Raw genomic sequence first — 18,612 nt, 5'->3', positions numbered from 1 at the left:
CCGTGAGCCAAAAGAGCCTTCCTTCCTTGAGTTGCAGCACTTTGGTATTTTTGTCATACTGAAGAGAGATGTTAGAGGACAGAGAGATGGCTTAGAGGCTAAGGACATGCACTGCTCTTGTACAGGACCCGAATTTGGTTTCTAGTACCACACTTGTTTACTCTAATTCTAGAGAGAACCGGATGCCCCTATCCTTTGCAGGCATGTATACACACACACACACACACACACACACACACAGAGAGAGAGAGAGAGAGAGAGAGAGAGAGAGAGAGAGAGAGAGAGAATATTAAAGAAAGAAACTAATAAAATGGTTGAAGGAGAAAAAGAAGGGGGTAAGAGGTAGGGTCCATCAGCTCAGCAGTTAGGAGGACTGACAGCTCTTCCAGAGGACCCGAGTTCAATTCCCAGCACCCACATGGCAGCTCACAACTGTCTGTAACTCCAGCTCCAGGGGATCTGATACCCTCACACCACATACATGAAGGCAAAACAGCAATGCACATAAAACAAAAATAAATAAATTACAAAAGAGAGAGGAAGAATCCTTGCTGAGGCGATGAGGACTGTCTGATGGAACACCAGGCTATGAATAATCGTGCGGTTTAAAGAGGTATGCCGGAGGACACTGGTCCTCTGAGACTGTCCAGCTTTTTAGAGCTTGTGTGCTTGCCCCTGGGCAGGACTCAGAGAGATGCTCGAGGAAGCTGACTGTTGCTACCCTGACAGAGGCGGCTATGTGACAAGGAGACCCTGGAAGGGACAGATGTGAGGTCTGTCCTTGCCGGTCCAACATCTGCCTTTTCTTGGGGTGAATGATATGTGAACACAGAGAAAGAACAAATTCTTTAGATGTCATTATTGTCTCCCTTTTACCAAAATGTGTGTCTTGGAACAATTCTAGCACAGCCGTGGGTACAAGCACTCAAATATCTAAAATACACAGTATATCTGATAGTTCAGGATGTGTGTTCACCACAATGACATCATACAGTAGAGATGCCTACAAGGGGGCTGTTATTAATTCCAGTGCAGCTCCCCCTCCCCACTTCCTGTGAGGCCCCTAGCACTGAGAAACCTCACCCCCCTTCCACACATGTGCCGGAGAATACGCTCAGGGGAGCATTAGCTGTTCCAGGTCAGAGCACACTGAACCCACCGCTGGCTTAGGAAAGCCCATCTGTTTCCAGCTGTTGGTGAGCACCACCCTCTCTCACCCGGCATATAGGGCTGCCTCAGACCTGTCCAGTCTTCCCCCAGACAGCCCTGCTTCTGTCTTACATCAGCTCTCAGGAATGTGCCTCCCACCAGGACCCTCCACAGGCATCCAGCTGCCTGAGCACCACCCCACCCCCATCTCCATCTTAGTTACTCATGTATTGGCTGAGCTGGCCCAAGAGAATCAAGAGATGTAGTGAGGGGAAGGGAAGCACCGGCCGCCCCCAGGCCTGGATGACTGAGGTTAGGGACAGCCTTCTGCCAAGCTGGAAGCCAGCAGGGCTGCAGCAGTTAATGAGTTTGAGTTGCTGTTGAAGCATAGAGAGTCCCAGTGGCTTCTCCCCAGCCAAGGGAAAGCTCGATTTTGTGAGAGCCTGCCAGGGGCTCAGTGTGTCTGATCCAGCTATACTTTCTAAACCTGGGGAAAAATTACCCAAGAAAGGGATAGGAGTCTATTGGGTCCACGTGAGATGAACTTTAGCTAAAACTCTCCTTGGACAACCTATGTATTGCGCTTACAGAGTCTATACATTCCCCAGTGGCTGCTGGAACTAACGGTGGGATTTCCCTGGGCTGGAGCACTTGGTGCCTTATGGGTAAGCCTTCCTATAAGCTGCATTAGATCCATCATCTCTCTTGCTCCCCTCAGGAGTGAGTTACTTAGAAGCAAGGCTAAGCAGGCAGTGAAATGGGCCCTCACTAGGACTGTACTGACACCACAAGAATAGGAAGCCCCGCCCCAACTGGTTCTCCCCTCTTACTTATAGGCTTTGGGGTTGTAGGTCTTCTCTGCAGGGAAGCCGAACATGCCACAGACCACGTGGGAATTCTTGGCTGTCCAGTGTTTGTTGCAGATCTGCTTCCAAGCCTTGCCCTCCTTCACCTCCACGTAGCCCTCTGTCACAGGCTTGCGATGGCGAAAGGCAGAAAGGATGGGCCGAATCCGGATGTCTTCCACCTGTATATTTAGGCTCTGTGAAGAAGGAGATGTGGAAGGTCAGGGGTTTATGACAAGAGTCTGACCCTGGACAGGTGCCAGAGAGCAATTCCTTCCTCAGGAACCACAGACTGATTTCTGCTGGCCCACCTTTCTCCAGGCTCTACAGAGGGGCCCACGTTCTCCCAGTGGGCACATAGCACTACCAGTTGTTATACATTGGGAGGTAGTGTGGTAGCAGGCACCACCACACTTGATGACTTGGAGTTCTCTAAGAAGTCTTGAGCCCTCTCCCCACCCCCAAGCTCCCCATTTTCCTCTAATAAAATGTGGGAAGCCACAGGTAGTAGATTCTTCCTGTATGGGCTTTAAATGTAAACGCATAAGGGAGCAAGTCTTCATCTTTTCATAATCTCAAAATGAGGGTTCGGGGCTTACGGGAAAAGAAGCAAAGCCACCCAGTGTTGAGCATGTCGTGTGTAGGGGAGCCTCGAACCTGGGGAGCTGTGAGCTAAATAGAGCAGGGGATGATTATTTGGCTGTGGCAAGGCAAGATTTTGCATGTCTTGAGTCCCTTAGAAAGCTGCCTTCCAATCTTTCTGGGTCAGTGAGGGTAGCAGTTTGGGTCTGGGTTGGGAGGGACTCATTGTCAGGACGCTTCTGAAGGAAGCAGACTAGAGGAGAAGGCACTGGAGGAAGTACCCATTCCGGGGTATCCTCTGCTCCAGGACACCCAGTTGGAATGGCCTTGTGTGAGAAGTGAAGCCTTCAGAGGCAACGGGGAGAGAAATGACCAGGGAAGGGCCCTCATAGTTACCCTGACACTTTTCATGCTTCTCCAAGGCATAGCACACCAATGTTCAAACCCAGAATGTCTCACTTCCAGTTCTCTACCCTTGTCCCCCTTGGAGCCATCGGCATACCTTGCAAGAGTCCCTGCCTCTGCCTGCCACGGGACTAGCCAGAGAGTCCTGTCTAAAGCACTTATCTCTACTTGCTCCTCAACCAGGCCCTTTTTTTTCTATAACAGGCAGCTGTCTAAGTTATCGATGTCCACAATCTTTCCAGGATGATTCCAGCTACGCCTCCCTCCCTGCTCAGTGTCCCCAGCTCCAATTCACCCTGGTACAATGGACCAGCATATGATATCAACAGCTGTTAACATGCTTAGCACGTTTATGTCAAACACTTCCCGTGCAGCCTCTTATCTAACCCTTAAGTAGGCTAATGTGGTTTATTGCCACTGTCTACAATTTACAGATGCAAAAGCTAGTAATTCTAATTGCTTCCTCGGGCCACCCCGAGCCACACCTCAGACACACGCTGAGCAGGGCCAGGGAGGGAGAGGTGGGGCTGGTAAGGGCCAAGCAGAAAGGAAGACTCCAGTGACCCAAGTGCCCTGTCCAGCCAGAATGCAAATGAGTCAGAGATTGAACAGAGCCATTATTTGGGTGCCCAGGGATTAATGTCTCCCGCCACAGGCTTCAGAGTCCAGAGCCAGGCCTCACTCCACAGGTTCTGCACAACAGTGGAAAGTATGCAGCCAGCCGAGAGGGATGGCATTTGGCCCCAGCTCCCTCCACACCAAGCGGAAGGAACGCTGCTGGGGTAGGATTATGTTTTCCCCTGAGTGGATCCTTTACAGCTCTCATCAGCCCACAGGACTCGTGCAACCTAGACACATGGGCAGTGATGAGCCAAGAAGTGGCCTGAGGGCTAATCCAACCCCTCCCTGCCTCTTCCCACAGCAGGAGGCTCCTGGCACCCAGTGTGGATGCCTCATGCCCAGTAGGAGAGTTATGGTTGTCCCACTCATCCACGGCTAGCACAGCCGACAGATTCCATTCACAGATCTTTTCTTGGCTGTCAGCAGTCGTAGAACCTTATGGATGGGAGGTATGATCCCTATACCATGGAACTATAGAGGGAATAGCTGGCTGGGAAGCCCAGCAGCCACCCTGACACGGAATCTGCACAGGGCCTGAGGCCATGAACAGTCATGCTTGTTGGAACATTGATCTCCTTTCTTGCCTTGATTTAGGACAGGATACAACCCATTGGCCAACCTGTGGGCTTCACAGCAAAGATAGTGAGCCCCAGGGTAAGCCTTAGCTGTCATTGTCTTCATTCCTCTCCCAGCTCAACCCATACATGTGTGTCTGTGTGATGCACATACATGTGCATAATGGTACATGTGTATGCGTGTAAGGAACACATATCTTCATGGTGTCTAAGTATCCACAAATTTAAATCTGTCATTGTGTATCTGGGAGCTAGTACTATGCCTGTGAATTTGTGTACATTTGTATGTATATGGTACAAGGCTGCATGTCATGTGAGTCTTTGTTCATATATGTGTATGGTGGTTTATGATGGTCTGTATATGTCTTTGTGTGTACAGAATATGTACCTGAGGAAGGAGAAGAGAGAAACAGATTCAATCCCTGCAACAGTTAAAGAAAGCAAGCAGTCAGAATGGGCTCCACACTCATTTTTCTGAGGTAGAGCATCTATCTTTACCTGTAGAATCAAGTCCCTCTGGCAGGTATTGCGGTGGTTTGAAAAGGAATGGTTCACATTTGACTATTTGATCCTCAGTTGGTGGAACCATATGGGAAGGACTAGGAGGTGTGGCCTCCTTGGAGGAAGTGTGTCACTTAGGTCAGGCTTGAGGTTTCAAAAGACTCCTGCCATTCCTATTGTGCCTCCCTCTGGTCTCCTATCTGTTGATCAAGATGTGAGCTCTCAGCTTGTCCTGCTGCTGTACCTTTGCTCTGTCGTCATGAACAATAACTCCCCAAAACCGTAAGCCTAGTGAAACACTTTCCTTTGTAAGTTGCCTTGGTGTGATGTTTTGTCAAAGCAATAGAAGTAATTAAGACCAGAACCATCCATGCTGTCCACTCGTTCATGTATTCACTCAACAGAATATAGTCTGTTGTCCACGGGCCTTACCAGACTCCTATGTGGCCCGCTCTGTGCCCTGTTTCTTCTTTAATGGCAAAGGCCATTGCAAATCAAGTATCAGTCGACTGCATTTGAGGCTCTGTGAACAGAACCTTACATCTCTTCCCTTCTACAACTCCCACAAAACCTACAGGATAGCAAAACGGCACGTCCCTGATTACAGGTAAGAACATGAGAAAATTTGATGAGGTTGGGCAACTTGTTTAACTTTATGATCTTATTAATAAGCAGGTAAAAATAAAAACGGAGCTGTCTCTATTCCAGCTTACAGGGTTAGTGACCACTGGTCTCTGAGCACTATCTGTTCTACACGCCTTTCTTGCCCAATATTGTAGTGACTCTAATACTGGTTAGCCTGCAGCTCTGACTTCTGGGTGGTCCCCTCAGGGCTGCCTGGCACTGTGTATATTAGAAGTTCAAGGCTGTCCCCAGAAGGACTATGAGTCAGAGGATGGTGGATGTGAGGGATGAGTGAGTGGCTCTTGTCATTGAGCCAAGGAAGTGGCAGGCAAGCTTTGGTGGCACGTAGTCAGGGCTCATGTGAGCTCTGCAGCTGCCTCAGGTCCTGGGAAACCTCAGGGTTAGAAGGCAGATGCCTGCACGCGCCTCCTCCCTCCTACCTCACTGCTGTGGAATCCCTCCATAACCACAAGGATTTTCTTTTTCCCAGAACTTCAGCTCCCAAAGACGTTTGTTTGAAATATCAAAATGGGTAGTTCCTTCTCCCCCACCCCCGTAGATATGTTAATGTTTTGTTACAGTTATTTGTCTATTTATGTATGTGTTGAGAACGTGTATGTGGGTGTGCATGCCACAACATGTGCAGAGGATAGAGGATAGCCCTATGGATTAAACTCGGGTCATCAGGCTTTGAGGAAAGCGCCTTTATCACTGGACCATCTCAATGATCCAATTTGTAGATTAAAGACCTGGAATGTCTTGAATTCTAACAAATATTTACCTAAATGCTGGTCCTCTTGCCCAAAACAAAGTGTCCAGAGCTCCAATAAGCTTCCCTTCCAGGGTCTTGTAGAACCCTTTCCCCTTGTTCCCCACAGAACTAATTCCTACTTCTCAGGCAGGCCCTGGGAGTGACTAACATACATTCTCAGCAGAAGAAACCAAGATACAGTGAGGTCAGGAGCCTGCCATGCTGTAGCTGCTGGGCTGGTGGGAAGAGGGTAGAGTGAATGACCAGGAAATGGACATCAGACTTATGCCTTGAACCATTTAACAGGCACAGCATCTACTGGTGACCTGTAAGCCATGGAATGTGGTAATCTGGGGTCTCTGCCCATGAGGAGTCACCCATTTGGAAAGGTTAGCTACCTCAGGGTATGAGGCAAGGAGAGGCAAAGCAAGAAGCACACAGCTTGCAGCCAACTCCTTTTTAGAGGGACTGGAAACTCTGTAGTGAGCAAATGACCTCTCTGCAAAACCAGGCAGATCTTAGCTTAGTACCTTATCTCTTCCCTCTGTTCTGAAAGCCTTAATTTAACCTCTTATTGGAATTCACTCAGGGCTACAGACAGAGTGGAGGAAATGTCATTATGCCAACATCCTCCTGGGATGTACCATTGGTTGGGATAGCTCGGTCACTTGGTCTGTCCTCCATTGCTAACACGTTTCTGCATCTTGCTTGAAAGGCCTGCAGCACACCTTATTTGACTATTCTTTTTGAAGTGGGCAGTTACATTCAGACCCATGTCTCCCCCAACCCTTTCTCAACATCTCATAACAACCAACCCAGAAACCACAATTCTTCCTTATACAGACAGCCATCAAGTGAGTCCTTCTTGCCCAACTTTGCAGACTATACTTCCTGCACCCTTTCTTCTGCTCTCTTCTTCATTCCTATAGCCCATTGGCCCTAGCAACACCTCTTCTTCTGCACTGATTTCCTATCTACACATCTGTGGCCCAAATAAGCATGTAGGATGTGATGGTTTGTATGTGCTTGGCCCAGGGAATGGCACTATTAGGATACGTGGCCTTGTTGGAGGAAGTGTGTCACTGTGGGCATGGGTGTGGGATTTAAGACCCTCATCCTAGCTTCCTGGAAACCAGTCTTCTCCTAGCAGCCTTCAGATGAAGATGTAGAACTCTCATCTCCCCCTGCATCATGCCTGCCTGGATGCTGCCATACTCCCTCCTTGATGATATTGGACCAAAACTCTGAACCCAAAAGCCAGCTCCACTTAAATGTCCTTATAAGAGTTGCCTTGGTCATGGTACCTGTTCACAGCAGTAAAACCTTAACTAAGACACAGGACAATTGTGAATATTTAAACAGGCCATTAAAATTCTACCACCTCACTGGCTTTGAATTGAAACAGACCAATAAAATATTGAGCTCCTGAAACCAGTGTTTTTCAATATTATGAACATTGCCTGGTTACTCTTCTTTTCAATCCAATAAGCAATATTTCTACTTTATTCTAATTTAAATAAATTCCTTCAATAATCATAAAAAAATTCTACCACCTCAATCCACTACATGTCTACATGGCCAGTCTCCAATCCAGTCCATTGTTACTTTCATTCACAATGACCACTGTGTATCATTCAGACATTCCTGGATTTCTCCAGGGCACTGGCTTCAGCCATTCCCTGCAATTCTCTCCAACTAACAATCAGGTTAAACAAACAAACAAACAAACAAACAAAACCCAAAAATATTGATTGGCATATATAGCAGAGGACTGCCTTGTCTGGCCTCAGTGGGAGAGGAGGTGACTAATCCTGTAGAGACGTAATGCCCCAGGGGAGGTGGGTATCGGGAGCACCCTTTCAGAGTTGAAGGGGGGGGGGAATAGGGGAAAAACTCTGGAAGGAGGGATGGGGGCAGCATTTGGTATGTAAATAAATAAAATAATAAAAAAATAAAAAAGCAAAAAAATAAAAAACCCAAAACATTGATTGCTTGATTAACCCATACATACATTTATTCCTTCATATATGTTTATAGAGTGGTACTATGTCCCAAGCCCTGCATAAGACTCTGAGATATACAGGTCAACTGGACATGCAAGCTGCTTGCTGTCATAAAGCTAGTAGAGACAGAAGCTTTACCACATTCTCCACGAAACACTCTTCCTGATCCAAATATCTCTTCAGTTTTTAAGAATATTTATTTGCATGAGTGTATATATGAGTTTGTGCATGTTTGCTGCCAGGTGTGTAAAAGCCAGAGGTCAAAGTCTGGTATCTTGTACTCGATCTTTTTTTTTTTTTTTTTGACAGACTCACTCACTGAACCTGAAACTTGCTGATTCAGCTATAACAGCTGGACAGCAAGACCCAGGGATCCTTTTGTTTCTGCCCCACAGCATAGGATTAGAAACATGGGCTTCCATGTCTATCTTTTTTATGTGATTGCTCATGATCAAGCCAAGGTCCTCATACCTGTGAGGCAAGTAATTGTTGGCTGAGCTTTCTGTTCAGCATTCCCCAAATATCGCTCTCACCCATTTAGATTAGATTCTTTTAAAAAAAAATTCCTCCAGTATCTGCTTTCTGATGCCCTCATTTGAGCTGTAGTCCTTGGCTCATATTAGCTACTATAGAGGAATTTTAATCCAGCAACATTGCTGCTTTGATCACATCCAAAGACTATATAGGTTTGCTGTGAGCTGGTTGGAATGCAGAGCTGTCCTTAGCACACACCTTTGATCCCTCTGGCTGGAATTATTTTGTACACCTTTAATCCCTAACAATGACATCTAATTGAGGTGATGAATCAGAGAAAGATTTGACAGAATGAGTCAGTGATAGGATATGCCCAACTCTCAGGAGAAAAGTTGTTTAAGAGCAGTGCAGGGAGAGTGAAAGAGTTCAGTTCAGTTCTTCAGTGAGTTGGGAGTTGAGTCATCTGGGAATTAATGAAGTGAGTGCAGTGTCGTGGAGTGGAGTTCGCTAATGAGCTCATGTAGTTCAGTGCAGGTCAGCAGAGGCAACTGAAGCCAGAGAGTAAGAAGGTGCTGTTTTTTAAAAAGCAAAATCCCAGACGTTTGATTTTACCAATAAAGACTTAGGAACCAGATGCTTAGGTGAAGGCCTCCTTGCTCACTGAGGCAGAGAAAGCACCCAGCTGACCTTCCTACTCTACAGATATCCCAGAGGGAAAAAGTCCCCTTTTTCTACACTATCTTAAATAACCATCAACTCAATGACCCTCCTTTCTACTTCCTGTGTTTTCTTTTGCTCACTCCCTGTCAAATGGTTGCTTACTCTGCCTCATGACCTAGGGTTGACTTTATTTAATCCTGTTTACAAAAGCTCTTGGATTAAAAATGTATGCTAGGGCTGAGCCACACCACAACAAGAAACAGCTTTTTCTAGTTCACAATCTGGGGGTTCACAATGTGATCAAATATCCTGCAAAAAGAAGGAGCCAGAAGATTAGAACAAATTGACAGAATTAGTTTGAGCCAAGCACAGCAATTCAATAGAAGCTAAGAGGAGCCAGACTGAATCAGTCAACTTCAAGAGGAGTTTAAGCTGAGTTGAGCCAGTCACCAAGAGTTCAGAAAGAACTAGAAAAAGGCAAGTTTATTCATCAGTAAGCCTCCAAGATGACTGTTACATCAGCCCCCCTCCCAATTACAGGTTACTTTGTGTTGCTTTCTATTATTCCATATGATTTTATCTTCCAATAGGATTGTGACTGTGCATCATCTTTTTATAGGTCTGGTGGTGTAGACCTGTGATCCTAATAACCAGGAGACTGAGGCAGGGTGGCTGCAAGTTCAAGGCTTGTTTGGGCTTTAGAGAGAGTCCAAAGCCAGCTTGAGCAATTGACACTGTCTCAAAATTTAAAATTTAATAAAGAAGGAAGGAGGAGGAGGAGGAGGAGGCTACAGCAGGCATGTAGTTTAGAGGTACAGCATTTGCTTAGCATGTATGAGGCCCTCAGTAGCAAACAAACAGAAAAACTTTTTTTTTTATTAGTCAATGTTGTTTTTTAAAAAGATGTAACAAGAGAGCAACTTAGCTAAATATGGTGGTACTAAAGCCAAGAAAATCATTAGACTCTTTTATTTATTATATGTAAGTACACTGTAGCTGTCTTCAGATACTCCAGAAGAGGGTATCAGATTTCGTAATGGATGGTTGTGAGCCACCATGTGGTTGCTGGGATTTGAACTTAGGACCTCCGGAAGAGCAGTCGGCGCTCTTAACCACTGAGCCATCCCGCCAGCCCCCTCATTAGACTCTTTTTAGTCTTTGTTTAATGTCTAACAGTCAGGCAGTCCTTGCCTCTTACCATAGCACAAGCACTTCTTGTGGGACCTGTGAATAGACACAGAACATCTGTGCCTCTTATACCTGAGCTGTTCAACATTTCATCTCCTTTTCTCCTAAGATCTGGACACAGAAGGGCTGGTGAGGTGGCTCAGTTAGCTAAGTGTTTCCTGGGAAAGCATAGGGGCCCAGGGTTGATTCTTCAGAACACATGTCTGAAGCACATACTGTGAGCCCAGTGTTGAGGAAGTAGAGACAGGTAGATCCCTGGGGCTAACTGGTTAGATAGTCTAGCCTAAAGTATCCCACAACATCTGATGTTCAGCACAGGCAAAGATAGACTAGGGAGGTGGGTACTGTCTGTGAATGTTGTTAGAAGAATCTGCCTAAAGTATTATTATTCAATACTTACAATTGAATTGGAAATTAAGATGTTAAGAAATTGCCAGTAACATTCTGACTGGGACAGTGGAACAAAGAGGAAGAGGAAAGTTGCTTCTGTGATTATCTGTCTGTCTGTCTATCTATCTATCTATCTATCTATCTATCTATCTATCTATCTATCTACTTTGAGGCATGGTCTCTCTTGTTATATGAATCAGGCTGGTCTTGAACTTGCCACCCTCCTACTTTAGCTCACTAGGGATTACACCATATACCACCCCGCCTGTGATTTTCTTTCTTTCTCATTTTGCAGTGCTAGGGGATTGAATCTGGTACATCAGACCCACTGAGCAAATACTTCACCACTGACCTACATCTTTAGTCTTCTTTTTACTTTTTCTTGTGAATCAGGGTGTCACTAAGTTGTCTAGGCCAGCTTTTGACTCACTCTGTAGCCCAGAAAGTCTTTGAACTTGTAATCTTCCTACCTCAGCCTGCCAAGTAGCTGAGATCCCGGGCCTGTACTACCAGGCCCTGCTCTGTGGTTTCCATTGCTCAGCTCTGCGCTGGACTGAACTGGGAGTGAAGGGGATGCAGTTGGGACGGTGTGGAGAGCTGAACTCATACTGACGCCACTAGAGAAACAAGCCGGCTGTCTGGCTAGGCCTCCTATAAATCAGGAGCTCTGCACCGCTGCTGGAAAATGCTTTCATTTTTCCAGCCTGGAAGAATGTGTGCAGGTAACAGAGGCTTCTTTAGAGAGTAGGCCAGCCCTACTGCAGGCAGGAAGCTGGCGAGACACCTGCTCCAGCCACCAACCCCTTGTGGCCCAGCAGCTTCTCTGGCCTTGCCTGGGTTCTGAGGCCACAGACTCAGCAAGTCCTATGCTGGGCCTTTCATTGTATATAGCAATCATCACCATGGCAACAAAGCAATGAGTTCTGAAATCATCTTTCTCTACTGCTAGACAGTAAGCTCAAGAAGAACAAGACTATCCATCAATCCCTTTCATCTTTGTGCCCAGCCTAGGTCTCAGAGAATGAATGAGCCAATAGATCCTTGTTACAACAGCCTTTTGGTGATGAAGGGAGAGATTCAGTGTTCATCTTCCAGCATGGTTCATGTACCTGGACTCTAGGGCATGTGGCAGAGCCAGCTTGGACTCTACTAGTCCAGCTATACTCATCACTAGGCTACCCTACAGTCTCAGAGAACAGTGCTACAGACCCAGAATCTGAGTGGCTTTCTCCCATCCACAGATGCAAACCTCCCCGCCACCTCTCCCATTCATTTCTTCTCCAAACCACCATTCAATGTTCCAGTCCAATCCACAGCTCTCAAAGTTGGCGCACATACAGCTCATGGGTTCATCACATCTAAAGCAAACCATACTGCTTGCACAGTCTAGTGACTACAATGCTGTTTGTTTCTTTGGTCTCATGGCTTCTTCTACCAGTATCTATCTATGCTTTGCAAAGGGCTGCATGGGCAACCCTCCAGAACCAAGTTTCCAGATTTGCTGAGATGTGTGAGATTTTAAATATTTGGTTCTGTTTGCCACATAAACACCCTCTGCTTTTCAGACATGGTGACCTATTTTTGGTTGAAAAAAAAATCTGGGGGGGGGGGGTACCTTACAGCTTATTGTCTTGTGTACCTTATGGTAGCCAACAGTCCCAGCTACATAATGGTTCTCAGTTAATAGAGCACAGATTATGAGCAAAGTAAGGTCCTGTATGTCTTTCTATGCATGCTCACAGAATGGTGGAAAAGAAATATTCTAGAGAACCACACCTGATCATCCAGTTCAGCCCCCAGAGGGTGCCCTGCTTAACCCTTTCTATTCCCCTCCTAAGAGTTAGGCACAAAGCACCATTGTCAACTTCTTTCTTTTGCAGGAGGGAAGTCGTTCAGCTTTTCCCAAACTAGCTGGGAGGCTATACGGAATCTTCCAAACTACACCCAGATGGAAACTGATCCCCTTTCTTAAACACAAGCTGCCCCTCTGCCCCGGTGCTGAGATCAGAGACCCAGCTGGGAAGTGCCCCCTTTGCAGGAAATCTCTCTAGAGACCTTTTTCTGGGCCTCCAGATGCAGGCAGATAAGGCTGTGGTTGGGAGGGAGACATGGAAACATCTGGCACTGAGAGTGACTAATAAAAACCTGGGTTCATTGCCCAGTCCCTGTGGTTACAGGGGAAAAAGTGGGAAGGGGATTTTTCAGGCCCCCCCATCTTTCCAGAAGAATGTTAGCTCATAGAGTCAAGGGACATAGATGGCCTTCTGGCTCTGCAGCATCTCTCTGTTGACAACTCAGGATGTCTTGGGCTGCCTACTGTCTTAGCGATGATACTGAGGCTCAGGGCATCCCTCAGAATAGGTACCATCCCATGGCATTTCTAGTCTGTCCTGCTTACTTTGTGTTACTATCATACCTAGTTTTATGTGGTGCTGGGGGGTCGAACCCTGGGCTTCATGCATGTTAGGCAAGCACTCTACCAACTGAGCTGTATCTCCAACCTCTTGTTTACTTTATTTTGGGGAAGGAGCCCTTAAGAACTGTGTAGAAAGGAAGGCATGAGATAAACACTGCAGACTCGCACATTTCCTGATCTAACAGGCCCCAGCAGAAGCCTTGTACAAGCATGTGATCTAAGAACTGGTACCAGCTGCAGGATTGCTCCGAAGGACATCTGGATTTGCCATCTCTCCTTATCTAATGCTTTTTCCAACCACCACAGACAGGAAACAAAGTGTCCTGGTTTAAGAGGTTCTGACGTCCTGAGAGGTTTGCTGGGGGCTCTGCTTTTTGGATTTAAAAATATCTGTATTGCACATGTCATTTTTTGCTCCCACCTACCTTATTTAAAAAAACAAAAACAAAAATGTTTTAATGATGGATCCATGATTCATTTGTCTCTAAATTCAGCCAATTAGATGTTTTGTAGTGTGATATCAGATGACCCAAGAAAGGTCAACCATTTTGGACACAGTCCCAAGTTTGTCTCCCTAAGACTAGAAATTCTCACCTTTAGCTACAGGGTCTGAAGCTAAGGATCTACAGCAAGCTGAGATGGTGTACTGTCTGTGTTGGAGAGGGGGATAGACACTCCCTCATGGGGCTTCTGTAGTAAAATCGTCATATAGTCTTTCATTGTCCCTGAGGATGTCTAGAGTGCACACAGGTGTTCAAGAAAACCAAAAGTGTAAGAGAAATTCTACCAAGTGCTCCAGGCTTAGTGACTCACGCCTCTGGAATCTTCCTCCCGACCATGAACTTTGGTCACCTACTTTTCCATAAGTATTTCATAGTCTACAAGGCTTGCTTTCATATTGAACATAACTGATTCCCCCTACTCCCCACAAGTACTGAGAACAACCTTGCCAATAACAGAGAGGCACAGTTACTATGGATACTGATGGTTCTATTGTTCTGGATAGTTCTGGCTGCAGTCATCAGGGCCCTTAGCATCAAATCTGTTGAGCTTTCCTTGGTAGAGTCTTTTTGTAAGTAAGGGGCTATTTTTCTTCCCCTGGAAAGAAATTCAGTATCAAGAAGTCCCAAAGGTGTCTCAAGCTGGCAGAGAAGTCTGGGAAAGACAATTAAGTAAAATATGCTTCAACATTTTCCTAACTTAACCCTAGCCCTAACCCTAACCCCGAGCCCTAACTCCTAGCCCAAACCCTAGTACTAGCCCTAGCCATAGCCATAGCCCTAGCCCTAGCCCTAGCCCTAGCCCTAGCCCTAGCTCTAGCCCTAGCCCTAACTCTAACCACCCAGTTCTTAGGGTTGGAGCTAGCAAACCCTAGCTCTCAAGGCATGCTTCTGACATTCATTGCTGAGGAACTCTCATCCAAACAGGTGCAGTTTTCTTCTGCTCCATTCTTGGGGCTATCTGGAGCCCTCTTGTGAAGATGCAAGCCTGTGGGGGTCATCTGTCATACTGAGATCTGTTCCTGACCTCCAGGCAATCAATGAGTCCATAAGGTCAATACCTAGCTTCAAAGTCAAGGTTGTGAGGGGCCCGAGAAGAGGCCAGGAGGGGCCTGAACACACAGCACACGTACTGTTCGCCATCATTTCTCTGCACATGTTGACACACACACCAGCAATGCCCATTTGGCTCGTAGATGCCTCTAACACGAAATGAATGTTCATCCACAGCTTCCAAGTGACAAGAGAGCTTAGAGTTTTGTAATCACATAGTCCTAGCCCCTTTCCCATTTGGAATCTGATTACAGTATTTCTGGCAGAGGGGCAGAGAGTTTCTGCTTGAACTCCTCCATCAATAAGAAGCTCACTACACACAGAGGAAGATGGGTCTGGGGGCAGGGGACTGCCTCAGCGCAAGCTTGCATCCCGCCCGTCACCTGCCTCTCTGCCTTAGCTTTCTCTGGGAGTTGGAACAAACTGCAAACATTTGTCTCCATGGTAGCACTCTAAATATTTGAAAAGAACTGACAGAGCCTCCCCCAGTATCTCTTCTTGACAGAAAAGTCTTCATTCCCTCCTAGGATATGGCTTCCAGACATGTCTTTTGGCCCCTGCTGTGGGTGACCTGGTTAAGAGATGGACCCAGAACTGAGCCAGTGAGTTCAGTCACACAGTGCTAGCAGGGATTAAAAAAATCAGTGCCTTTCATTCATTCCCCCATGACTGCATTCTTGCGCCTGATTTCTTCTACCTAGATATTGGATTGTCCAGTCAAAGTCCCTTTGACCCCAAACCAAAACACACCTTACATTTTAAGCAGATAGCTGTCACATTTGGGACCTATTATTGCACTCTTCCTAATTCTTCACCTCGTATACTCCAGTGATCCCTCCTAGTTTGATATCTTTCAGTATTTCTTCAGTCCACATTTTTGTTTCCAGGCAGATTCTCCATGCTTCAATACAGATAGGAACAGAGACCCAGGGCACATCACTGGAGACCTCATTCGCTGTGCTCAGACAAAATTAGTCACCAGCCCTCCAGGGAATCCTGAGCGTCCAGCAATACCATCTAACTGCATATCCATCAAAGCTATGGCTCACTCTCTCACCCACAATGATTTAATAGGGGCCATTTCTTTAGCAAAGAGGAATGCTTCCATGACTTCAGCTACTGACACGAGGCATTTTGGAGTAACTTCCCAGCATCCCACAAACATCCTGTGTAGGTGGTCTGGGCGGCTCCTTGTCAGACCAGAGCTACACGTAAGCCTGAGCTTTAACCATGAAACCCAGCATGTAGGAATCTTCTTGCAACTCCAGTGTTCTCCTTAGGCCTTTTGAATCTAGGGCTAACATGACCTACTTTCAGTGGGCATGGAAGGGAGGTCCCGGAGGACAGCTCACTGACTGAGGGTTCATTCCTGTGTGTCTGTGGCTAGGGCAGGTAGGCTCCCCCTGGCTTGTGTCACCAAACTGGTCTGCATGACAGGAGACCATTTAGGAAAGCATGCAGTTCAAAAGCCATGCCCATCATCTAGCCTGCCATAGTAGATGTCTGCTCTGTAGCCCTCTGGGTGACTGCAAATTCACCAGGATCTGTGCCCTTGGCTTCGGCACGATGCTCCAGTGTCCCTCGTGACACATGCTTTGTCTATCCAGCAACTGAGGACTGTGTTTTCTTTCTCGTGGGAGTCCTCAGATCACGATGGATGTGGTTTCCTCCAACAAATGTCAGAGCAGAGCACTACGCTTGCTCGTCTGCACTTCCAGAATAAGGATGTTCTTCCCAGCATTTTTGCCCCAGATTGACTAAATCTCTTCCATTTCAGTGGGGTTCTGCTTTCTATGTAACATGGTTCTCGGATGAGGATGCAGGTCAGTTGGCTAACATGTGTGAATCCCTAGGAGCTCACTTAACATCTACCTATGGAAGGGCTGCTCACAGGGTTCCCTTTCCAGGATTATCTGTTCCTGTTGTTATTATTTGGCTAGTAGCAAATGAATCTTGCTCTCTCATAACCCCAAACTGGCTGACATTTTGGCCTGTTCCTTTCTATTTGCACCATTAACATCTTCTTAGCTACAAAGCCTGGACCTCTATTCTCTCAACACTCCAAGTGGATAGTCCTGAGCTTCTAGTTGAACACGAGACCACTGATGATGCCATCAAGAAGCTGAATGTCTGCCGAGGCAGGCCAGTGCCACAAAAGGATGTCTGCTCTGTGTGCTTCTCTTTACGGTATAGTTTCATCTTGACTTTGGGTTCTTCTCTGCCTGAGGGGACAATAATCGCTGGTATGTGTTTCTAGGGAGAAGGAAATGCGGAAGTTGGAATCTGTTCACATGTGGTACCTAGAGCTCTGTATGTTAGATGCAACCGTGATTACGATGTAGCACCTACCCTATAGGAGCTTCTGGTCTCATCAGAGAGTAGAGACATGTACAAATGGGTGCTTTTTCCTATGGGGGATATAGAGTGGGCATGGAAAGTCCTGGGACACAAGCCCACACTCCTCAGTGTCAGTTCCATGGAAAAACCAAAGCTTGGTTAGTGGTATGTAGTCCCTGAATTGCATCGATTCCATGGTGCTCTCATTGTCGTGAATGAGTGAGGATGTTTGAAGATGATGACTAGCAAGTGGCCTGATGCTCCAGCCGAGGGAAAGATGGGAACTCATTCCATGCTCCACGCAGACTGGACCCAATTCCAGCCTGTTCTGTGTGCTCTGGGGTCACAGGAGACAGGAGCAGGGCAGTGGGGAGTCATGGAAAGATAACAACTAGGGCATAGTCTGGGGACATCTGGAGCCTAGATGGGGGCAGTTTGAAGTCTTTTTTCAAAAGCAAATTCAGAGGCTACAGAGATGGTTCAGCAGTTAAGAGCACTAGTTGCTCTTCCAGAAGACTAGGTCAGGTCCTGCACCTACATGGTAACTCACAACCATCTGTAACTCCAGTTCCAGGAGTTCCAATGCTCTCTTCTGGCCTCCTTGAGCACACATGTGGTACACAGACATATGTATGGGCAAAACATCCATCCACATAATGGTATCCATTCTCTAGAAATCCTTCAACTTGCCTGTGCATCAAACCTAGCTGATATGAATCCCCATCTATATCCAGTACTCAACAAACAGGTAAGACATACTATACACAGGGAAAAGAAAACACATTCAAGTGAAGATGCTATTGAAGGCACGTGGAGGTTGAGTATTCTCAGATTCTGGGCTCCATACTCATAAGAGTGTAAAAAGAAGACCGCATTGCACTTACCTCTATTTGGTTGATCAACGAATTGTCAAATTTGAAGCCAGGAATTCTTTTCTCACTACACACCACTCCAACGTCTTCAGTGTGCTTGCAGTCAGTGACACCCCAGCCATTGGAGGAGCAAGATGCCAGGGTCGACTCTTTGCCAGTACAGTAGATATTGTCCAACCAGATGGGGCCTGCACAGCACGGAAGAGAGAAAGTAAGCATCCTGTCAATGCAGATCCAGGTGGCAGGGGCCCCAGTGCCTCACATGGAATTCCCCTGAATTTTGACAGGTGTGTGTAGCTATCAGTTAGTTTTTATTGCATGAGGTTGTCCATCTCACTGTAGATCACTGGAGTTTCCTTGCCTGGACAGGCAGCTGGTGTGATCAGAAGGTGTGGTAGTTTGAGTACACTTAGGACAGAAATTATGTTTAATCCTGGAAGTTGTGTGGTGCATCAGTTGCCTTTCTCAATGCTGTGATAAACACCTGGCAGAGGCAACTTAAGAGAAGAAGGGTTTATTTTGGCTGACGGTTTACAAAGGGATACAGTCGATCATGGTGGGAAGGCATGACATCAGGAAGTGGGGTGGCTGGTCATGCTGTGTCCCCCAGTCAGGAAGCAGGGGGAGGTGAATTCTGCTGCTTAGCTGGCTTCCTTGTTTTTCTCC

The 18,612-nt window shown here is 46.6% G+C and overlaps 2 protein-coding genes across 15 annotated transcripts in view; one reads left to right on the top strand and one right to left on the bottom strand.

Annotated features, from left to right (window-relative positions):
• The window catches only part of Gm16867 (predicted gene, 16867), a 140,791-nt gene that overhangs the window by 59,526 nt on the left and 62,653 nt on the right, over window positions 1-18,612 (top strand). The gene's annotated exons all lie outside the window — the stretch shown is intronic.
• Window positions 1-18,612, bottom strand: part of Gm21451 (predicted gene, 21451) — an 87,037-nt gene that overhangs the window by 32,899 nt on the left and 35,526 nt on the right. For all 6 annotated transcript variants that reach the window (XM_017316297.2, XM_017316296.2, XM_006519892.4 and 3 more), the window contains exons 3-4: window positions 17,959-18,134; window positions 1,980-2,191 (exon numbers count right to left, since the gene is read on the bottom strand). In XM_017316297.2, coding sequence (XP_017171786.1) covers window positions 1,980-2,191; window positions 17,959-18,134 — 388 coding nt within the window. The remainder of the gene's footprint in view (window positions 1-1,979; window positions 2,192-17,958; window positions 18,135-18,612) is intronic.

This window comes from Mus musculus, chromosome 14 (genome assembly GCF_000001635.26).
Source record: "Mus musculus strain C57BL/6J chromosome 14, GRCm38.p6 C57BL/6J".
In the NCBI taxonomy this organism is placed as follows: domain Eukaryota; kingdom Metazoa; phylum Chordata; class Mammalia; order Rodentia; family Muridae; genus Mus; species Mus musculus.
Note: the sequence above shows the minus strand (reverse complement) of the source record. Positions and strands in the feature narration are given on the sequence as shown.